This window comes from Taeniopygia guttata, chromosome 17, assembly GCF_048771995.1.
Source record: "Taeniopygia guttata chromosome 17, bTaeGut7.mat, whole genome shotgun sequence".
In the NCBI taxonomy this organism is placed as follows: domain Eukaryota; kingdom Metazoa; phylum Chordata; class Aves; order Passeriformes; family Estrildidae; genus Taeniopygia; species Taeniopygia guttata.
Window position 1 is genome coordinate 1,664,445 of NC_133042.1, and position 12,315 is coordinate 1,676,759.

The following is a 12,315-nucleotide window of genomic DNA, read 5'->3' on the forward strand; positions in this document are numbered from 1 at the left end:
TTGTCGCATTTGCTGCCAGGTTGTTTGTCTGTCTCATGGCCACAAAACCATGTGTTCAGCTCATGGTTGAGTCATTAATTGCTTTATCCATGGGTGAAGTTGCTTGTGCACATTCCAGTTCCTCACAAAACTCATGTATTTAATTCAGAATTTATTTTGTGTTCATTAGTGGTGTTTGACATTTCCTGAACATCCTCTTTTCATCCTCAAATGGTCTTACAGGTCTTTTGAGTGAATCTCCTGTAGTCCTTTGAGAAATTATTAGTCCTGCTCTCTCATGGCTTATTTAAAAATACAGGTTATGTGATGCTTGAGGTGTAACCACTTACATTTATTGGTAATTTTCTTTCTGACTTTTAGTGTCTGGAGCTGACATTCCTTTTTGTGCTTAAAAATCTTCTGGGTGAACAGGCAGAGGAAAAAGCCAGTGGTGCTTGAGCTCTTTAACCTTCTGAAGTCTGAATTTATGTGCAACTTATAGTGGAGACTTGTTACAGTGAGAACTAATTTGTGGGTGTTTTGAAGATATTTTGGAGATGGCAGAAAAATGTTACATCCATAATGGAGCTGTATTGCTAATGGGGACTCCTTAGGGATCACTGCCAGCTTGTTTTGATGTGTGACAACACTAAGAGCCTGTAAATAAAATAAACAGAAACTTAAGTAGGTAGATGGACTGTTCAGAATTAAAAATACCCATTTGGGCTGGGAGCAGCAGGCAGGTGCCCAAGGCGGGTTTGGGGAGGTCACTCAGCCTTTCCTCCTTCACCCTTTTCCCTTCCTTCCCCTGCGCCGACGCCTGTGCCGTGCTTGGCAGCTCGAGATGGTTCTGTACACCCTTGGCACCTGAAGTTGTTGCCAAGAGGGAGCAGACGGCTGCAGTGGGAAGAGGAAAGTGTTGTGGGCAAACACAGGAGCCATCTGGTCCCAAACACCGCTGGCACAGGAGCTCCGAGGCCTCGCACAGGCCCCGCGCCCGGCCCGAGCTCCCGCAGCCCCACGGAGCTCCCAGACACTGCAGAACCTCTGTGGGCAGCCTGCAGGTCTTCTGTCTTTATTTAGCACGAGCAATGTTGTCTTTTTGCCTCCTTTTGTTGGTTTTTTTTTTTAACTTGTAGCTTTTGTGTTTCCTCCTCTGCCCTCTGGCTGGGGTTGTTTGGGTGTTCCTCACAAAGTGCTGGGAGCCACGTGCAGGTTCTGCTTGGCTTTCAGTAAAGGGGATGGGTTTTGAAATGATTTTTTTTTTTCTTCTGACTTCCTGCAACAGAAAATCAACTGAGTAGTGGAGTGAAATTTTGATTTGTTTTTAGGTTGTTTTCTTATTCACCTGCACATTTGGCGTGAGGGGAACTGTTGCCAAAAGCAGCTGTGGCTGCCCCTGGATGCCTGGAAGTGTCCCAGGCCAGGCTGGACAGGGCTGGGAGCAGCCTGGGACAGTGGGAGGTGTCCCTGCCAAGGCAGGGATGGAATGAAATGAGTTTTAAGGTCCTTTCCAGCCCAAACCATTCCATGATTCCATGTGGAAAGGTTTGTATTGGGGCCTTGCTGAGCAGCTGCTGCCACCCGAGCCCTTTCCTGAGCTCCCAGATGGGCTCACCTGGGGTTTGAGTGTGAGCTGGGATCAGACCTGCCCTAGATTTATGGAAATGGGAGCTGTTAATATGCTTGACAAGGCTTAATTGAAAATCTTCTCTGAAAGGAACCTCAGTTTGGAAAATTGCTTTGAAGATTTGCTGCTATCCACATTTTTTTTTTCCTTGAACCACCCTTTTTTATAATTGTAAGTTAAATGGCAGCATCTGATTACAATACTTGATTTAACATTTAATCCATATTTAATGTTTGATCTGTATAATTTCATTGCTCTGGGCTTCAAATATGTTCCAGAGCAGTGGAGAGCAGCCTTAATGTGTGGGGAGAACAGCTGGTTTTAGTTTTCTTCTGCAACTTAATATATTTATTACAGAAAATTCCTTCTCCTTCCTGTTAATATGAACTTAGCTGGATATTGCAGTGATGCCTTGAATTCCCCTGCTGCAGGTTGGAGATGAGGATAGAAGGAATGAGGAGGATGCAGGGAGGAACACTGAAACCATTGCAAAAATCATCAGCTGCTGGGAAGGAGCGTAGCCTCAGGATGCAGGCTGACCCCAGTCCTGGTGGGAATGCAGGCTGGGTTGTAATACAATATAACACTTAAGAAGTGGTTTTCCTTTTCCTGGAATTGGCAATGACAAGGCTATGGGCAGTGATTGGAGTTAGAGCTGGTTGCAGGTGAATTTATTCAACAGGATTTTGGGCTTATCTTGGTAATTTTTAGCTACTTCTGTATTATTAAAAGTAATGCCAACTAGAAAATCTCAGTTTGATAGTGAATATTTACTGTCCACAAAAACTGGAAAAGTACTCAGAATATTCTTTCCTCTCAGAATATTCCTTCCTTCCACTTTTGCCTGTAATTAGACAGGACTTAGTGGTTTCATTGCATAATTATTTTTGTAGGTTTAATTAATTTTTTTTCAAATTTCCTTTTTTTTTTTTTTTTAATGTTTTGATTTGTAATGGGAGCAGCTCAGGTGAACAGCCTGCTCTCCAATAGGGGTGCATTCTGCATATAGGGAGTACCTGTGTGGGACCACCTACAGCTCTCCCCAGCCCATTCATGCTGGTTCCTTTGACATTTGGTGTTTCTGTGATTTATGATAATTCACATATTGTTTCCAGACAGTGGGATTGTGTCCCAGTTAAATGCTAAGGGATGTTTGTGCTTCCATGGAGCTTCCAATCACAGAATGGTCTGGGCTGGAAGGGGCCTTAAAGCCCATCCCATTCCACCCCTGCCATGGCAGGGACACCTCCCACTGTCCCAGGCTGCTCCCAGCCCTGTCCAGCCTGGCCTTGGGCACTGCCAGGGATCCAGGGGCAGCCACAGCTGCTCTGGGCACCTGTGCCAGGGCCTGCCCACCCTCACAGGGAACAATTCCTTCCCAATATCCCATCCAGCCCTGCAATCTGACAGTGGGAAGCCATTCCCTGTGTCCTGGCACTCCAGGCCCTTGGACAGTCTCTCTCCATCTTTCCTGTGCCTTCAGTCTCTGCAAGGCCACTGAGGTCACCCCAAACTTCTCCTCTCCAGATGAACAGCCCCAGCTGTGCCAGCCTTCCCTCCCAGCAGAGCTGCTCCATCCCTCTGATCCCCCTGGCCCTGCTCTGGATCTCTGCAGCAGCTCCAGCTCCTCCCTGTGCTGGGCAGGGCTGGGGCAGCTCTGCTGCTGTCACAAGTGTGGGATAAAAGGTTTATTTGGGACCTGGCAGCAGCAGCTGGACTTGCCTTCATCTTGAGACAGAGCTAGACAAAAAATGCTCTGAGCTCTGTGGGCAGAGCAGAAGGTCCTGCAGGGCACAGTGACCCTGGGGCTGCAGCCCTGCTGTCCCCTGGCTGTGTGCAGGCTCCAGTGTGACAGCCCTTCCTCTGCATCTGGGACTCTGGGTCTCCAAGAAAGGAGGCTGTGCAATATGCAACTTCCAGAAAGCAGGAGCAGAATTTTCCAGCTTTGAAGTGGAGTGTCAGGAAAGGGGGCAGGTTTTTCTGCTGTGCAATTCATCATACTGATGAATTCTGGTCAGTGTTCATGATGTCTATTTTTATTATTAATTCTTTTCCTCTTAATCCTGGTAGAGCTGAGGGCATCTTTTGATAAGAAGTTCTTCTGCAATATTCAGATTTTTCAAAAGTATTTGCCTGACTATTTTTTTGTTCCTTTACTGAGACCAGCTAAAAGACACCACATGGCTGTGCAAATTCTGGTTCTATGTGGGAGTCCTCTGATCTCATAGAATTTCAAACTGAAGTAGGGAGGGATTCAAATCCAACATATGTGTCTCCCTCATTCCTTTCTGCCCTTTAAATTTTCCTTCTTTTCAGTTCTAAAAATGTATAATGTATTGGACAGCTCACTGAAAAATCTTTGCTAATAATTTATTGGAGTTTTTAATTACAGTTCTGTCTGTCTTTACACACAGATTAGATTTAAATTTGAAATGCTCACTGTGGTGCCTGAACCCTGTCATCACTTAGTATTTTTTTACTGGGCAAGATCCTCTGATATCCAACTCATTTATCAGTTATGTGACTTTGCCACATAATTTTGTAGACTTCTATTAGGCCAAAAGTACATTTTATTTTAATGGGGTCCAAGCAAGTAAATTTGTTCTGCTGAAATTTTTCCACAGTGTGTATTGTACTGGCCTTGTCTTTTGGTGTGGGTGTATTTTTCAGGTGAGGTGGATTTGAAACCATTCCTGAGCCTCAGAAATCACTCTCTGCCCTCTGGGCCGCTCATTTCTCAAGGCAACTTTTGGACCATGTTTTATTAGACTTAGAACTAGGACACCTGTGTTCCTGCTTCTGCATGTCTTGGTGTTTTGTGGAAAAAAATTACCAAAGTGAGTCTCTTGCTTACTGGCAAGAAAGGGAGGTTTTATGTCCTGTGTGATGTTTTTTTCCCCCCTCTCTGAGACAGGAGGTTGGAAGCTTTGCTGCAGCCCTTCTCTTCAATGCCCTTGTTTGTTAGTAGAGAAAACGAACCAGACCTCTGGCATTTGCCAGCTTTTTCTTCCTTTCCCTTCTGTTTCATGGAATTCTTAGTTTTGTACTGAAAAACAGATGGCCCTGGAGTACAGCTTTAGATGCTCCAGGAGGTTTTCCCAGCAACCACAATCCCTGGGCCTGGGGTGAGGCCACTGCCTGCAGTTCTCTCAGCTGAAGCACAGAAAACCTGAAGTTAAGAACTCTGTGAGCTCTTGGCTGACAGAAGAATCCCCCAGGCTTCTGAAAGTCACCACCTCAGGCTTGAGAAATCCGAAAGGTTGAGAAAGCTCTGGATAGCTGGAGACTCAGGGAATGGCACTCAGTGTTTCTTGCTCTGATACTCCTCCCCAGCAATCTGCTGCTGGCTGCTGTCAGAGGCACACACAGGGCTTGGAGGAATATTTCATGTTACCTCACATCACCTCTCCTGTTCTTCACTTTGAGCTGTTCTGATCCTATTGATAGAACACTGAGGGGTGCAGGGATGTGTCCCTGATGCCAGCTCCAGCTGGAAGCTGCCCGTGAGGCTGATGCCAGCTTTGGAGAGAGGGTGGTTAGAGGTGTGTGACTGTGACAAAGCCCTTTAAGGATTCACTGACACATTGGGCTGGTCACTCCTGCCTGCAGGTGTGGCTGTTTGAGAACTGTGGATTTGAATCATCACAGAATCATGGAATGGTTTAGGTTGCAAGGACCTTAAAGCCCATCTCACCCCAGCCCTGCCATGGGCAGGGACACCTTCCACTATCCCAGCCTCCTCCAAGCCCTGTCCAACCTAGCCTTGAACCTCTAGGATGGGAATGAGATTTTTTCTTTACTTGGTTGCTTGCAGCAGTTAAGTTGAGATAACTCTTCTGTTGGTTCTGTTTTCTGAGCTCACATATGTTGGTGTTCTTGGTCACATTAATGGAGGGGTTTTAATGGCTGATTAATTGGGAGCCTGCTAGAAACTGGGAGTGCAGAGCAGATGGTTGGTATTTCTGAGACAAAACAAGTTGGTTCTGTTGGAAGCATCACTGTGTTCCATGCTGGGGATGAGTGAAGGTCTGGGAATCTTTGTCCCGTGTCCCTGGCACGTGCAGGGATGGGGCACTGGGCAAGCTCCTCTTGAGCTGGCATAGCCAGGGTCTGTCTGGGCACCTTTGTTTGTGTCCTGTTCTGTGAACTGCTGCTTAGCCACACCACAAGTGAGGTCTGGATATGATCTGTAAGTCTCTCCAAGGCTCATTCTGGTGTTGTCCACAGCCAAAGTGCCTCTGGCTGAAGGAACACAAAGATCCACCCCAGCCCCACAAACTCTGCCTCTCCCCTTGGATGAAAGCTGTTCTGGCTGCAGGTCACAGGCTTTGATGGTGTCCCCTGGTTTTAGTGGTGTCCCCCTGGAGCCTGGGCCCCAGAGCATCTCTGGGGACTGATGCTGCTGGGTCTCAGTGCCCGGGGAAGGGGGGTAACAGGCAGAGGTGCTCATGCTGTTCCCTTGGTGTTGTCTCTCTTACTTAGCATTTTTATTGCATTCCTCAGCTCACTTGGCATTCCAGGCTGTTTGTCTTTGCCTACTAAGCTTCCACCACTGCCAGAAAGCTTTGTAAGCCACATGTCCTGGAATACAATTTTAATCCACCTGTCTTTTCTATTTAACTGAGAACTCTGACCTGTTAATGAACATTGATGATCACTCTGCTGCTGAATGCTTGCAGAATTGCCCTGCACTCTGTCCCTTGCAGTTCTATTCTGTGCAGTGCCATCAGTATTCCCCCTGGGAGACCTCTCTTATCCCATTGTGCCATTTCAAAGCTATACCAAGACTGACACCAGGTGAACAGTGATTCAGATAAAAGAATCTGCCAGTGTTAAAGATCTGGTGATAACCCCCTCCCCCAGCACTGTTCCCTGCTGTGGGATGGCTCAAGGAGCCACGGAGGGAGGAGGGCAGGGCAGGCTAAGCCCAAATCTCTTCTGTGAATGCTGTTCATTCCTCTGCTTGGCACTTGTTGCTTTCACAGGAACCAACTTCCAGAACTTTTATTGGAGGATGGGGAAGTCAAATTCTATTCTTGAGTCATCCTCTTCTCAGTGCTTTCTCACCAGCTTTATCCTGTGGTCTCTGCTTATGGGATATTTTTGTCCATTTTGTTTGGTCTTCCTTGATAATCAGTGTAGCAAAGAGCAAATGGTATTTGGGTATTGGAAAGTACAAGATGGAAAATGGCACCTGGGAACTTGTGCAAGTCTAAGAGTAAAGTCAATTAAAGCAGAGTGAAGCCTTTGCAGCAGGACTTGAGTACTGAGCGGGGATGTCTTGGTTGGAAAAGACAGGTGCCTGCTAAGGAAGGCAGGAGCCTCCCTTGAAATGGAAAATGTAAACCCTCTCCCTCCAAATTGTTGTAATTTTGAAATTTAAAGCCTCTCAGGCAAAGATACGGGAGTAGGAATAACAGTGATTTATGAGGAAAACTAAAAATACAAATGCAATAGTACAAATTAAAAAAAAGAAACAAACCACTGCCAGAGTCAGAGCAGCCCTGTCCCCTGTGGGTCAGGGAGGTGGCAGCAGCCCCATCCCAGGGTGGCTCAGCCCTCCTGCAGTGCCAGCTGTGCTTCTGCTGGAGCAGGATCCTGCACAAGGGGGGAGTTTTCCTCTGGAGCTCCAGGGCTGGGGGAGATGGGCCTGGGCTCCTCTGGGAATGCAGTGGGAAGAAAGCTGCTCCTCTGGGAATGCAGGGGGGAAGAAAGCTGCTCCTCTGGGAATGCAGTGGGGAGAAAGCTGCTCCTCTGGGAATGCAGGGGGCAAAGGCTGCTGTGCTGTTCCCAGGTCAGATTGGATCCAGGTAGGAATGCTCAGCTCCTCCCCTGGGCAGAGCCTCTCCCCATGGGTGATGGAATTTTCTCAGCCATGCAGGGACACTCAGTGGCCATGAACAGCAGAGATCTCCTGGAGGGAGGATTGGCTGTGGGAGAGATAAAGAAAAGTGCCCAGTGAACAGAGGAGAACTGCCCCAGCTCTAACAGATGGCAATAGAATACACACCCTAAGCCACATCTTGCATTTGTAACCTGAGACTGGAGAGATGAGTTGGCCCTAGAGGTCAGGATGGCCAATTCCAGATCTGTACCTGTGGGTTTTGCATTTTGAACACAGAGATGTGAATTTCTGACATTTGCCCATGCTGGTTGTTCACAGTTCCTTGGTTTTTACTGAACACATTATAACCTTGCTTTGAGACTCATCATGTAATGAAATGTTTTGTTATTTAGAACATAAATTTCAGTTCTGTTATTAATGAAACAATGAGGGATTGCACAATGAAAACATGAATTAAAAGTGACTGCTCTGTCATGTTTTGTAAATGTGAATTTCTCAATAAGAGACAGGTAATATTTTCTCTAGGTGTGCAGTTATTCCCTTAAGTTTTCTTGTCTTTGCATTTTTTTTTAATTTAGCTGCAGCCACTCTGCAACTTCTATCACATACAGCACAATTTGCTGCTGCACTAGAATTGCTAATAAGAAAATTAAACTAAAGTGCCTGCAAGAAGCTTTGTGTGCACCAAAATTCAGCTCACATCTGAGGTGATTGCCAGATGTGTCTGTGTCTGTGGTGGGCTCTGACTGTGCCCTACAGATTTGGGAATGTTTTTGGGGTTCCTGTTGGCATGTTGAATAAGGAGTAGTAATGGTGCAGAGAGCTAGAGGATTCACCTGGGGAGTTGGTTCAATGCAGGGTGAAAAAGTTCTGTATTTTGGAAGGTCAGGGAACAGCTCTTTTCTTTAGAAACAGGATCCTGGCCTTCCTGTGGCTGTAAAGGTCTGTGATATTTTGAGTGCTGAGTTTGATGCAGCTGCAAGAGGAGCTGTCACCAGAGCCAGGCTGGACAGGGCTTGGAGCAGCCTGGTCCTGTGGAAGGTGGGATGAGCTTTAAGGTCCCTTCCAAGTCAAACCATTCCATGGTTCTGTGATCCTACGTGACCCCGAGGAACGGGATAACAGAGCTTGCAGGTTGTGATTAATACACTAACAGAGCTCTGGGAATGGGGAGCATTGGAAGATGTATTCCTAGAAAAATGTGAACATTTTTGTGAAGACTTTGTGCCAGCTCTGATCAATGCACTGATCCATCACTACCTCGTGGATTTGAATTCTTGGAATCAGAGAATGGTTGGAAGGGACCTTAAAACCCATCCCATTCCACCCCCTGCCATGGGCAGGGACACCTTCCACTGTCCCACGTTGCTTCAAGCCCCATCCAGCCTGGTCTTGGACACTTCCAGGGATGGAACAGCCACATCTCCTCTGGGCAGTTTTCTCCAGGAGCTCAAGCTGAGGTTTTCACAGGTGAAATTCCTTGTTTCCCCAGGTCCTGCCCTGCTGCTCACCAGTGACAACATCAAACAGCGCCTGGGCTCTGCTGCTCTCGACAGGTACCTGCCCTCATCACTGCTCAGGGAAATGCAGAGAGACACTGGGCTTTTCTTATAAACACACAGAGTTTGGGAGCAAAACCCTGTCTTCTAACATACACTGGGCCTTCTGCTCCAGGTGTTGGAGACAATCATGTTTCAGGAGTATTTGGTGCAGGTGTGGGTGGGTTTTTCCCACAGTTAATTTCTCACTTGTGAAATTGAAAAAGCTGAATTTCTCTGAGTGTTTTCCTGCTTAGGGATGCTGTGGAAGCATTACTGAAGTAAGGCATCACTGTGTCCTCCTGCCTTGGTATTTGTCTAATGGTGTAAATCCAGAGCTAGCAGGAGCTTGGAGCTGGGAGCAGATCCTGGCTGAGCAGGAAATGCCAGTGTTTCCCGGTGTAAGATTCCCCTCCCTTCTCCTGGGAGCTGTGATTTAACACCAGTTGAATTCCCTGTTTTCCTTGTCTGTCCCCAGCATCCACGAGTACAGACTGACCAGCTGGCTGGGCCAGCAGGAGGACATCCACAGGATTGTGCTGTACCAGGCTGACAGCACCCTGACCCCCTGGACCCAGCGCTGCATCCGCCAGGCCGACTGCATCCTCATCGTGGGGCTGGGAGACCAGGAGCCCTCTGTGGGAGAGGTGTGGGAGCTGCTCCTTCCCTTGGCACTGGGAACAGCCCAGCTCAAAGCAGCTTGCTTCACACTCATGTATTTTCCTGGGTTTAACACCCAGTGAGGCATAAATAATGAAATATTCCTGAGAAATGCCCGTTAGGAATAACAAAAGAATTGTATGAGAATCCTCTGAGTTGGCAAGTTCTATGTAGGAGTACTTCCAGCAAAGTTCTTTTCCTCTAAAGAGTAATTTTGGCCAATGGTAAATCAAAAATTGCTTTGAAGCTTTGTGTTTCTGCCCAGAATTTCTTTGGGCTTCCACACAGAGGGAGGAATTCTTTTCTGCCTCGATGAAATTCATGGTGTGTGCTTAGGAAAAAGTAGATCTAAATCGCAGTGTATGAATTATTTATTGTATTTTATTACAGATCTTAAGCTGTAATTTTTTACCCTTGGTATCTATTTTTATGATTTTATATTTTATTACCAAAGTCTTCTGACCAGATGAAAATTCTTCAAGGAATTTTAAAAAGGAATCACAGGTGGGGCTTTTTTTGGATGGTGAGGTGCTGAGTGTGACCTGCAAAGAGCCTGGGCTGGTCCCATGTGCAGCTTTCGTGTGTGTCCCATTGTGTGGGCTCTTCCTGCATGGATGTGGGAGGCAGGAAGCACAGGCAGAACAAGCTGCCAGCAGTTACCTAAAACAACAATAACAAAAAAATCAAAATCAGAAATGCAAGGAGGAAAAACAAAGTAGACTGATGGGAAGGGAAAGAAAAAAACACGGAATATTTGTGGGTTCGAGTCTGACTCGGGCAGCATCTCACATTGCAGGAGCAGCTCCTGCCTGTGCTGTGCTTTTAATGGCCTGGCTTAAGTCAAAAACATTCAGGTTTAAATCCTTGGCTGATTTTAGGCTTCTGTGTGCTGAGTAAGCCCAGAGTTAACAGTGTTGTTGTCTAAATCAATCGTGTTTGGGGGCTGTGACTGTGCAGAGTTGCATTCAGGTGGGAATAGGGGTGTGGGGTGTGTGTGGATGTATTTCACCCTGAGACTGGAGCAGGCAGGACTCACTCCCCTTTTCGTGGGTGTCCATGGCTCTGCAGCTGGAGAGGATGCTGGAGAACACGGCAGTGAGAGCCCAGAAGCAGCTGATCCTGCTCCACAAGGAGGATGGGCCCCTCCCGTCCCGCACGGTGGAGTGGCTCAACATGAGGAGCTGGTGTTCTGCTCACCTCCACATCCACTGCCCACGCAGAGTCTTCTCCAAAAGGAGTCTGCCCAAGCTGGTAAGAGATTCCTGCTTTGGTGGCTGGTCCCTTGCTGTCTCTGACTTGATCTGTAATCTGTGTGACAAAGGGGATCTGGGGTAATGACAGTCCACCATATTCTTACACACACAGATTTAACAATGCATTCTGCAAATCCTCTGAATTTTGCAAAGCCCAATCAAGGTAATCTTTTTTCAAAGGTAAATAGATAATTACGAAGTCTTGGCCTGCCATAGTCAGCAATCTCTTTCTGACTCTCATTATAATTTAACCATAATTGTTAAAACCGTTTTTGGAAACCTGTAAGGAAAAAAACCTATTCTATTATTAACAAAGGATCTTTCTCAGAAGACTTCCACTGAAATATGAGACCACACTCTTTAAATCTGGTTGCCCTCAACTGGATTTAGGGAACAGGAATAAGGGGGACAGGTTTTCTTTATGGATGCAGACTTGGCTTTTTGATATCTTGAAAGAGCTCAGAGTCCCAATGAAAGGTATGTACAGACCATAGTAGAGTCCTTTTTGTTGGGAGCATCCTTGTGCTTTCCAAAAGCTGTGCTAAACATGAGGCAGAGGTAGTCTGGGATGCTTTCCAAGACTTTCAGATCCTTGTCAAGGAAGAGAAAGAGCTCTAAAGGAAATTCTGTACTACTCCCAGTGGCTATGAAAGACTCAGGAGAGGCTACTGGCCACTAGAACAGTTTGGGTGGTTCACCACCCTCTGTTGCTTTGAAGAAGAGCTGTAACACAGAGTCACTGACAGCTTCAGGCTGGAAAGGACCACTGGAGCTCCTCCAGTCCCACCTCCCTGCTCAACAGGGTCCCCTGGAGCAGTCACTAGGATTGTGTCCAGACAGGCTTGGAGCATCTCTAGTGAGGGAGATTTCAGAGCCTCTCTGGTCTCTGTCCTGTGCTCGGTCACTGGACAGAAAAGAAATTCTTCTTCCTTGTCCAGGTGGAACTCCTGGGCTTCAGTTCCTGCGTGTTCCTCTGGTGCCATTGCTGGGCCCCACAGAGCAGAGCCTGGTCCCTGCACCCAGGGACACACAGGGGTGAGGTCCTTTCTCAGCCTTGTCTTCTCCAGACTGAGCAGCCCCAGCTGCCCCAGCATTCCCTCACAAGACAGCAGCTCCACTCTCCTCACCTTTGCAGCATCTTTTAGCAGGCTGCTGTTGGCTGCCCTGGCCGTGCAGTGACCGTGCCTGGCTCTCCTCTGCAGGTGGAGATGTATGAACGTGTGTTCCAGAAGGCTCCAGACCGTCACTCCGACTTCTCCCGCCTGGCCCGGGTCCTGACGGGCAACGCCATCGCGCTGGTGCTGGGCGGCGGCGGGGCCAGGTAGGGCATGGTCCTGGGCAGCCTGGCAGGGCTGCATGGGGCTGCACGGGGCTGCACGGGGCTGCACGGGGCTGCACAGGGCTGCACGG

At 47.5% G+C, this 12,315-nt stretch overlaps 1 protein-coding gene across 3 annotated transcripts in view; it reads left to right on the plus strand.

The window, feature by feature from the left end:
- Positions 1 to 12,315, plus strand: part of PNPLA7 (patatin like domain 7, lysophospholipase) — a 129,850-nt gene that overhangs the window by 69,837 nt on the left and 47,698 nt on the right. For all 3 annotated transcript variants that reach the window (XM_030286893.4, XM_072936736.1, XM_030286894.4), the window contains exons 23-26: positions 8,947 to 9,010; positions 9,471 to 9,639; positions 10,721 to 10,903; positions 12,108 to 12,226. In XM_030286893.4, coding sequence (XP_030142753.4) covers positions 8,947 to 9,010; positions 9,471 to 9,639; positions 10,721 to 10,903; positions 12,108 to 12,226 — 535 coding nt within the window. The remainder of the gene's footprint in view (positions 1 to 8,946; positions 9,011 to 9,470; positions 9,640 to 10,720; positions 10,904 to 12,107; positions 12,227 to 12,315) is intronic.